This window comes from Cydia fagiglandana, chromosome 11 (assembly GCF_963556715.1).
Source record: "Cydia fagiglandana chromosome 11, ilCydFagi1.1, whole genome shotgun sequence".
NCBI classification, from domain to species: Eukaryota; Metazoa; Arthropoda; class Insecta; order Lepidoptera; family Tortricidae; genus Cydia; species Cydia fagiglandana.
Genome location: NC_085942.1, coordinates 3,657,451 through 3,668,073, shown reverse-complemented (window position 1 = coordinate 3,668,073; position 10,623 = coordinate 3,657,451). Strand labels below are relative to the sequence as shown.

The 10,623-nt window shown below is 39.8% G+C and overlaps 1 protein-coding gene and 1 non-coding gene across 4 annotated transcripts; one reads left to right on the top strand and one right to left on the bottom strand.

Moving 5' to 3' along the window:
- Positions 1-103: 103 nt before the first annotated feature.
- Trnai-uau (transfer RNA isoleucine (anticodon UAU)) lies at positions 104-197 on the top strand. Its single transcript has 2 exons — positions 104-141; positions 162-197. It is a non-coding gene; the product is annotated as a tRNA-Ile (tRNA).
- A 319-nt stretch (positions 198-516) lies between these two features.
- Positions 517-6,138, bottom strand: LOC134668728 (uncharacterized Golgi apparatus membrane protein-like protein CG5021). 3 transcript variants are annotated; one of them, XM_063526169.1, is made up of 6 exons: positions 6,009-6,138; positions 4,156-4,235; positions 2,872-3,026; positions 2,288-2,367; positions 1,777-1,890; positions 517-1,389 (listed from the first exon to the last, which is right to left on the bottom strand). In XM_063526169.1, the coding sequence occupies exons 1-6, from the start codon at positions 6,021-6,023 to the stop codon at positions 1,189-1,191; spliced, it is 645 nt and encodes a 214-aa protein (XP_063382239.1). In that variant the 5' UTR covers positions 6,024-6,138; the 3' UTR covers positions 517-1,188. The 3 variants fall into 3 exon arrangements, with proteins under 3 accessions (XP_063382239.1, XP_063382240.1, XP_063382238.1); XM_063526170.1 differs by having other exon boundaries at positions 4,156-4,220; XM_063526168.1 differs by lacking the exon at positions 6,009-6,138 and having other exon boundaries at positions 4,156-4,327.
- Between the last annotated feature and the right edge of the window lie 4,485 nt (positions 6,139-10,623).

The window sequence follows — 10,623 nt, the reverse complement described above, 5'->3', positions numbered from 1 at the left end:
GAAAACTCCGAAATTCTGACGTTTGATATCACGAAACAGGACGTCATTTGACCACAAAGTGAGTAGGCAAAAGTGACGGGCAATTTCGGCCTGTGCCACCATAGCTCCAGTGGCGCAATTGGTTAGCGCACGGTACTTATAAGACAGTGTTCGTGTGAGAAATGCCGGGGTTGTGAGTTCGAGCCTCACCTGGAGCATAATTTTTGTATGACACAATTTACATAAGAGTATAAGGATTTTCGTTCAAATAGAGGAACTAAAGAAACTAAATTTCATTCACGGCTGGTTTTGCTGTTGAAAAAAAATCTTCAAAAAACAAAGTTTTGTAAAACCTATATAGTGAGCACTCGCTTAGGCTTCTGTACAATAATTTGGTCCAATGAACAAAAGAATGAACGGAAGAAAGAATGAGCGCGTCGCACTCTATTTTCGACCACCACGAATATGAAGGTTAATCTGTCCTTGCGTAAAACAAATTTAGTTTTTAAAGGTCTCAAAATAAAACAAACAGAGCCATAATTTTAAATAATTATTATTAGTTTTTAATCGAAATGTTGATCACAAATATTCTTTATCAAATTGGAATGAAAATACAATCATAACAATATGCAGTGGAATGAAACATCGAATAAATCACAATTAAAATAGAATTATGATTAAACAATAAATATCAATCTGTGTGCAAAGATGTAACATTTATTTTAAATATTACATCAAGTTTTTTCATTAATAATATCTTTACTTAGGTACATAAATAAAATACTTAGAAACATCAAGGAACTTTATTTACAAAGAAAATATAATACCTAGAAAATATTATTTTTAACCAAAAATGTGTTAAAGATCAAGAGAACATGTTTTAGTTTTTACTTACAAGAACATTAGATTATAGCAAAATAACCCCTGTCCCTCCAAATTAAGAGTTCAAAATAAAAGTTAAACTATGACAGTACTATTTCCATCCCTAGCGACTTCTGTATTATCTTTTTCTTTACACGTTTAAGGCAAAAATCAACCCTATGGTCGTTAAATCAGAGTCCAAAATGGCTTTACGCCAGTACTACATATTTCTAACCTCAACATAAGACGAAGGTTGTGAGAACATAAACAAGGCTCGTTCTGTTGTACCTCTTAACACATTTATGGCAAAATCACCTCTATATTAATTCAATTAGAATCTAAAACTGCTTAAACTACGCCAGTACTATTCCCACCAGCCGCATTAGGCGGAGAAGGTTGTGAGAACATGAATGACGTCGCGTTTTGAAGTATCTGTTTCCTCACGAAGTCAGTCGTGGCTGATTGCAGGTTCTCCTTGGCTCCGAACTTGCATTTGATGTAGCCGTATAGGTTCGCCCCGCTGAGGGTTAGGGCGATTAGTACGAGGAGCTGTGGAAAAAAATATAATTAAAAAAAACATGTAAGCGCAGATTAGGGCGGAGTGGCGTTCTCTTGTGTCAGAGAAGTAGGTAAAATTTAAAAATAAAGTACAATGTAGTTTGCACAAAATGGCAGTAAAAAATCTTAGTATGTGAGTGATATGAATGTTAACTTTAGATTGTTATGTTTTGTTGATATAAATCCGAAACTCAATGCTATATAATACTCCTATTTAATACACATACTCGTAATGATGAAAGATGAAAATAACCCTACAAGGAATTTAAGATCCAGGTACAGACACAACAATTTTGATGTGGGTAGGAGTTAAAGTCGTTAATGTTTCAGCTACAACCAATAGATGGCGCTGTACTCGATAAAAGGCTAAGCCATTACCATCCATTTAAACTTGAGTGTGAAGAGACACATGAGGAAGAACCCGCACCACACGAGGGGGCACAGGATCAGCCCCAGCCAGAACAGTCGGCTCTCATTGCGGTTCACTCGGTTCTATAAGACAAAACAATTATATTACAAAAAAGTTTGCAAAAAAACTGGCACCAACGTAGATTTTTTGAAGTATTGTTCAATTATCTATATGCGAAATGAGTAATATATTATATTCTACTTCTTCGTGTTAGGCGCTATATAAGGCTCCAAATCCTATGTATCACTGCGACCATCTATTGTGATCGTCACCTACTACAACTCTCAATCCAAACCTGCAACTTCAAACAGCTGCAGGATCTTTTTGATCTCAAGAGACTACTCCTCTGCAAAGGCGTCTTCTCTGCCTCCATACTTAGTCTGCACCGCCCCATGTCACGTTTCCCCATAGTGTTCATGTGCTTATTTAGGCTTTATATTATATAGGCTAACTGAAAATATAATGAAACCAATATCATACCTGCTTGGATTCGAACACCCAGTGGGATTTTCCATCGTCATCCACATAGTTCCACCATCTCAAACCCACGAGGAGACGGCCTGGAATTATAAATAAAATAAATAAAATGTGGGTTTGCCTTGCGAGATTTTAAGTTTTTATAGACGAATTATGAATAAAAATATATTTAAAATGGCTTCTCCAAATATATTTTGGTAGTCAAACAAATTTTGTTGTCACTACGATATTCGATAAAATCTCGTATACGGTATGCGAGCAAAATCACGCCGTGTGAACGTAGCCTAAGTAATGTTGAAATGTTGGTCTTCCTAAACTGAAAATCGTAATTCAAGACCAAAAAAAGTTAGACAATTGCCACTGCAATACATTGTTTGTAAAATAGAAATTCCTTTTCTATGAATAAACACGCTAAGATAATTTATTTATTGGTAATTTTACTCCTACGATTTAAAAAAAGTACTTTTATTTACTTATTTTACATAAATACAAGACGCGCTAGTAAAAAGTGGCAACATTCATCAACATTGTCTTACTTTTTTTTGGTCTTGAATTACGATTCAGTTTAATATTTAACAAGAGATTACCAGTGATATTCTTAACGCTCCAGAAGTCGGCGGACAGCAGCAGGATAACCAGCACGAAGGACGCTATGAAGGAGTCCGAGAACCATCCGCAGAGGATGTACACCACGATGGCGGAGCAGCGGAACACCAAGTGGAAGAACACGATGTACGGGTGGCTGTAAGTAATACGGACATGGATTGGTGATGATAATGATATCCTGTTATCCCTCATCAGGGACATAGGGATATAAGGGATTTCCATTTTTCGCGGTCCGGCGCGGCCCCCTCCAGCTCCGCCCAGCCGAGGCCAACTGATGCAGCCTCTTTTTCCACTGTGCGCCTCCAAGTGGTACGTGGGCGACCTTGCTCTCTTTTTTAGGGGATTTTCCAAGTCAGCCTTTGCTTGTGGATAGGTGATTGTTTGGCCTTCGTAAAACATGTCAGCTATGCAGCGCCATTTCCGCAGAAGTATATCCTTAGCTAAAGGGTTTTGTCAGGTCAATTCCCATAATTTAATATTGGAGATGGTACGTGGTCAGTAGTAGGACATGGATTGGTAAGTTTCCTATAATTTCGCTCAGTGTGAGCGTAGATGGATGAAGGAAGAGATGTGAGGAGCCGAGGACATGCATCTGATACATCAGGATCAGAGGGTCTGGAGACCCATGGTTGAGGGAGTCACTTGTATTAGAGTGTGTGGGGTTTCTAACCATAGGTTGAAAACTTGAATCACGGCTCATACCACTGTTCCGAAAGTTATGTGCGCAATACGAAATATCACGTGAAATTTACAATTAAATAGATAATTTTGTGAAGGAAAACATCGTGAGAGAACCAGAGTAATTGCAGTATGTGTAGTTGTCACTCATGGTCGAAAGTTTATGATGGCATGAGCTTTTGTAAAAAATTATCTAAGCATATATAGATGGTCAAGCAGATCTTGTCAGTAGAAAAGGCGGCAAATTAGAAAAATGTACGCGCGAAGGGATATCGTCTCATATAAAATTAGAATTTTGCGCCTTTTTCTACTGACAAGATTTTCTTGACCATCTAAATAATGTATTTAGGTCTCCGTGCCTTCGCTTGAACCACATTATGAGATAACACCCTTGAAACTCAGCCCTGATCAATCGAATTCATCAACTAGTAGCGCCATCTACTGTTACAAAATGTAACTTACATAAATTTCATCCCCGCATTATCCTCTTTCCCGAACGCGAGTGTGTCATCATCCAGCAGCGGGACCTGCGGCACACCTGGCTGTAATGTAAGTAGCAACATCTACTGCTACAAAATGTAACTTACATAAATTTCTTCCCCGCATTGTCCTCTTCCCCGAACGCGAGTGTGTCGTCATCCAGCAGCGGGACCTGCGGCACACCTGGCTGTAATGTAAGTAGCGACATCTACAGGCCAAGCCGTGCAAAGCTAATGCGAGCATACAAACTTTGTTACATGATGGCAGGTAGCAGTGGCGGCGCGTCAAACATTACAACTCTGCTCAAACGTCCAAAAACGGGCATGCAGGTGGGAATCGGCTTTTTGGACGCGCCGCCACTGGCAGGTAGACAACATACCGTAAAATGGGGTGAGTAGAGATTACGAGGGCAGTTGGGTTATGAATGGGGTGACGTGACGAGGTGAGGTGGTATTTTTAAGACTAGTTATCCCAATTTTTTATTTTATTTTATTTATCCCAATGTAAAGTAAATACTTTATTCTCTTGAGAAGTCAAGCTATTGTAATATTGTGTCCCATCTCACTCAATTCCTACCCCTCTTAACCCCGACTACGGGGTGACCTGGGATTTGCTACTATTTTGTGTTTCTCGTTGAATCTATGAAATGAAACGACAGATTATCATTGAAAAACTCAAGTTCATACTATACCAGTACACTTTTCAAGTATGTAAATTGTGCCACATATAAAAATAAACTTTTATTGAGGTTTGAACTTTGGATTTGTCCCAACTCACCCCATTTTACGATATTAGCACTAATAAAATAATCAATACTTTTTTCTAAAAAAAAATGTGTTCACATCTATTTCAGATATAACTAAGTTAAGTAAAGTACCTATTAATTGAGAATCCATTCTCTACAAGATGAATATATTGTTACTGAGCTTGTAAATTTTGAGAAAACTTCAATGACATTTGGAAATTATAATATAAGGTTATCTTGCTTAACATAATAGTGGAATTTACAAGCGCAACCACAATATGATAATCTCACTCATCAAATTTTGCTACGGGACCAGCTATGAAAGAACACCCCATATTGGATAATACAACTGCACAGAAGTATGAACACAACTTGATTTCAAAGTGGGCTTTTAAATGGGGTTGTCTACCCGGTTGATATTAATTATGATGAGTAAATATTGGATGGGGAGCTGCAAAAATATAATTTATCTAGTTGCTACCCAATGACAAAAGCATTCAAGTAGTAATGGTTGAATGCTGTAGTAATTATACTATTATGGGCAATCAAACATGAGGATGGTCTTAGTTTTATTTCTAATATTTGTTTACATATATTATATGGTTGTACAGATGTAGTGTTTAGTTATTTTCCTTCATATTTTCATGGAAACATATGTTGCTATTTCAGTCAGCCTCTGTACAAAAAGTACAGACGTTGACTGAAGTAGCATGACAAATACGAACGTTTCCGAGAAATTACGAAGGAAAACAATTATGCACTACATCTGTAATCATGATTAGTCTGAAATAGAGATATGTATTTATTTTGTTTGGGCATGCAAGTTTTTTGCATTGTTCATAATTGCAATTCTCAACTTCACATCAATTCCATGCAGACATATATTTGATAAAATTCTAAATAGTAACAGACCAATTAATTGTCAAGGCGGTAAATAATATGATAGGTTACTTAGTTACTTCACAGTTCATCAAAAGCAAACAAATGGTATGGTTTATTAAACCTAATGCGAAAAATAACTTGCGCAAATGCTAGTTAAATAAATACTAAAAACAAGTAAAGTCATAAATGAGCAAATCAAATCAGTTATCTGGATAGTACCGTTTTAAAGGAAGAAAATATTTATTATGAATCAATGATGAGTAATAACGAATGTAAACTTTTGGCAATTAATTGCATTAAAATTAATCATTTTTTCTACTTAGTAATACTTACGGTTGCTGAGTTCATCTCTGAATACACACTTCACTTCGGATAATTATTATATTTTCAATGAATAATCGTGAAAAACACCGAAAATCGAATATTATTTTCGCTTCCCGTAAAAAGTTGACGTGACATGTAGTTTCACAGATTATAAATAGTCACCCGTGCTCTGAAACATCTGGTTGACATTTGTACATTTTGTAAGTTTGGCTACCTTGTTTCAGTAAGGGAAAAAATCACGTTTCTGAAAACATAACGACTTTACATAATTTGCTAACTACGCATTAATGATTTCGTGTAATCACATTCCGGATCTGTGGTGTGTAGTGGTTCGGGGCGAGTCCGGTTAATACACGACCAAATAATGTACAGCCCAATAATAGGCGTCCACTTTTTTGGATGCGTATTATTGGGTTGTACACTACTGCCCTGTTCAAAGAGTGGCTTCGTATTATTGGCACGGACCGAGCTTGTACACCCTGATAACGCTCAACCCAATAATACACGACCCAATAATACGAATCCATTTAGTGGACGCCGAATATTGGTCGCATATTATTGGCCCGTACCGATAATGTTCGACCCGGGATTGCTCAACCCAAGAATGTACAGCCCAATAATTGGCGTCCACTTTTCGCTCCACACCACAGACTATAAATATTTGACACATAGAGTGATATTCTAGGGATGGGGCGACGATTTTTAAGTTTACGATTCAGTAATGTTGCCATGCGCAAAAAATAAGCAGATAATGGTAAGGTTAAGTAGCTAACATATTATCGCACCGCACCGCGATCTTGGTGCGTCGCGCCCATAAGTAAGAGCGAGAAAGAGATATATTTTTCTTCAGCCCGCTCCAGACTATGCGCGTGAATCGCGGGCGAAGCCGCGAACGCGAGTGTGGAGTCGATTTCGCTGTCTGCGAACATCGACGCCACACTTGCGTTCGCGGCTTCGCGCCGCAATTCGCGCACGAGTGTGGAGGGGGCTTTCCAGACGGAAACAATTGTTCGATCCATGAAATGTATACTTGGTCAAGCAGATCTGGTCAGTAGAAAAAGGCGGCAAATTTGAAAAATTTAGGCGCGTAGGGATCTCTTCCCATAGAAAATTTGAATTTCGCGCCTTTTTTTATTGATAAGATTTGCAAAACCAGCTATAATTAGAATAGAATGACAGAGAAAGGTGCCTGCAATTTGCACGCACCGCGACCCTTCGCACCGGTAAGTGAGGGCGAGAAAAAGATATCTGTTTCTCGCTCTCATTCATGAGTGCGACGCACCAGGGTCGCGGTGCGGTGCGATAGTGTGTTAGCTACTTTAAATGAGTATAGTTTTCCTGGTTCTTAGGCCCCGTTCGCACGACAGCTTTTTCAACGCGCGTTAAAAAAAGCGTTTGAATGACACAAATGGATAACCATTTATGTATTCACACGACAACGGTGACGCTTTTATTCAGTGTTGTTGGATTTTAGACTTTAAGCTTTGGTCGTTAAGTCGAATTTAGAGTGCGACCAGATTCAAGCGCTTTTTTAACGCGCGTTGAAAAAGCTGTCGTGCGAATGGGGGCTTACTGACTGTCAAATTGGTTTGACCAGAGATACATATGTTTGACGAACTATAATTAAATCTTCGTCACACAGGCGCGTTTTACGGGTGGCGCGCGAGCGGGGCGTGAGCGTTTTATATGTAAAGTAGCTATAGGTGGTCAAGCAAATCTTGTCAGTAAAAAAAGGCGTGAAATTAAAATTTTCTATGGGACGATATCCCTTCGCGCCTACATTTTTCCAATTTACCGCCTTTTTCTACTAACAAAGAAAAGAGATATACGTTTCTCGCTCTCACTTATGGGTGCGACACTCCAAGGTCACGGTGCGGTGCGATAGTCTGTTAAGCCCCCCATTCACACTCTACCTTGTAGTTCGCCTCGTAATCCGCCTCGTTGGGTAGGATCGTGTATGGGGGTTGCGGACTACGAGCCGTCCTACAAACTCAAGTAGGATGCCATAGTACTGGTGATGGACGGCAAAACAGAGGGCCTACCGCGAACCACGTTCGACGTGTTGCCCCTCCGTCGCGCGTGTAAATTCGTACGTAAGTGTGACAGGGCAGGGGTGCTGCCTAGCACGTCCAACGTGGTTCGCGGTAGGCCCTTTAGTACCGTGTGTAAGCTATTTCTTGCTCCGTAGTCCTGTGAGGCGGACTACAAAGTAGGATGGTGTGTGAGCTATATCTTACACCGTAGTCCTGCGAGGCGGACGACAAGGTAGGAGTGTGAATGAGGGGCTTTAGTTACGCGGCGCGCCCCGCTCACGCGCCGCCCGGAAAACGCGCCTGTGTGACGAAGCCTTTACAGAGAATTCTTATTAATAGTTTTTAACAGAAGTAGACCGTTGGATCTGACCTAAGTTTCTGAGTTACACACTCTCTTTTTGTATTATTTAACGAAGACTTCCTTATTCCTTCGGGACTGATCGAATCGGTCGATTTGATCAGTAATGAAATTGGCGTCAATCTCCAATTTTAGATTTATGGTGATATTAGAGCCCTCTTAATTGAATAAACGGGTATGTCCGTCCGTCCCTCAAATTCGGTGTACTCGACTGCGATCGCCAACCCGCCTGCCAAGCGTGGCGATTATGGCATTCACCCCCCAAAAAAGGGGGAGGCCTATGTTCAGCAGTGGACGTCTTATGGCTGAGATGACGATGATGATGATGAAATTGAATAAATGCCCCAGAACGAAAATACTAACCTCACAAATTGGTATTCTTGCGTCCGCACCTCATTTTATCGGTAATATCGGTCATTATCGGTCATTATCGGTGGTTGAATTCGGTGAGCCAAATTGGTATTTGCGTCCGCACCTCCTGATTCGATCGGGCAATTGAATCAGATTGGCGAAAAATTGACTAATCTGGATATGCCTTTAATTGACAAGAGTTTAAAGGATATCATACAAATACGACGGACTTTAATTCCGTTTCCCCGTTTTACTCGTTTGGCTGAATGCGCCAGGAGCGCGATGCCATAAAAGAAAAAAAAAAAAATACGACGGAATTAAAATAAAAGGTAACTTGCTTATACTGTTGTGTATTGCTATTGAATATAGTTCGTTTTTTTTAGCATTAGAAAGAACTCCACAGAAGCAAGCGTGCAGTCTTTATCGGGCTCTTTAATTGTTAATAATTATTGAATTATCTAATGTAGCATGGTCAATACATATAATTTACTTCAAATTATTACCGCTGAAAGTGCCGGATTTGGAACCAGAAGCTTACTTCTGCGAAGTTCTTTCTAATGCTAAAAAAAACGGACTATAGCTTGGATTGCTCATGATAAAATTAATCTTGATTGAATTTCTTTCAGATCAAAAATCAAGCCTCAACATCGCAATCCCTCAACTCAAAAAAAAGATTCCGATTGTTGACGCCAGAGATATAATTATTTCCAAAAAGCGTGCACAAATAACAGATGCACGTGAAATATTAGCTGAACTAGCTCACAGATTAATAATATGTGTCTACAGATTAGTATAGCCGCCCGTCATACTTTTTTTTTCTATTTATTTTTAGAGCTTGTCACTGAGGTGAACATGTCGCTCCATAAAAAACTACAAATTTATACATTCTTACAACTAACTTATTCTATATACTAAAGCCTTTCGTACAAGCTGCGATAGCATCCGACGAAGGAGCAGCCAGGACACTATTGCAGCCCCCAACATAGCATTATGGCTTACGCCCGTCATACTGGGTCATACTGAACAACTTTTTCTATCGGACCAACCCCGAAATCCCAAAAAAAATATTGGCCTTCCCATAGAAAACGTCGACATCCACTCGATCAAAATGTATGAAACGGCCAAAAAAGCTTAAGTGATTACGAAGTTGGTCCCATTATAAATGTCATAACTGAAAAATTTGAATTTGATTAGCCTAGTAGCCAATCAGGTAGCGGTGATTGCTAAAGGGGCTTATACATAGAACACGGACCTAATGTAAAGCGCCCTCCAGACTATGCGCGTGAATCGCGGGCGAAGCCGCGAACGCGAGTGTGGAGTCTAGTTCGCTGATATGCGAAATCGACTCCAGACTCGGCTTCGCGCCGCGATTCGCGCACGAGTGTGGAGCGGGCTTAACGATGCATTTTTACAAATCGGTCGTTACAGCCGGTCGCAACGACGGACTCTAAGCCCCCATTCGCACGAGAGCTTTTTCAACGCGCGTTAAAAAGCGCTTGAATCTGTCCGCACTCTAAATTCGATTTAATGACCAAGGCTTAGGTAAGTCGAAAATCTAACAACGCGTGATAAAAGACCGTAGTTCTGTAGAAAGCGACCAACTTTTTATATTTGTCAAAGTGACTTACACACTAACTGACCCTAACTCAGTAGCTTTGGTCTCTTTCTGCATTGATAAAAAAATTGAGTTGGTCGTTTTCTGCATAACTACGGTCATTATTTAGCGCCACCGCTGTCGTGTGAATAAATACACATGTATCTATTGGTGTCATTCAAACGCTTTTTTAACGCGCGTTGTAAAAGCGCCCGTGGGAATGGGGGCTAAAGGCGTATCCTGACCAGATCCTGACTAGTAAATTTTTCGCCAATCTGATTAAATTGC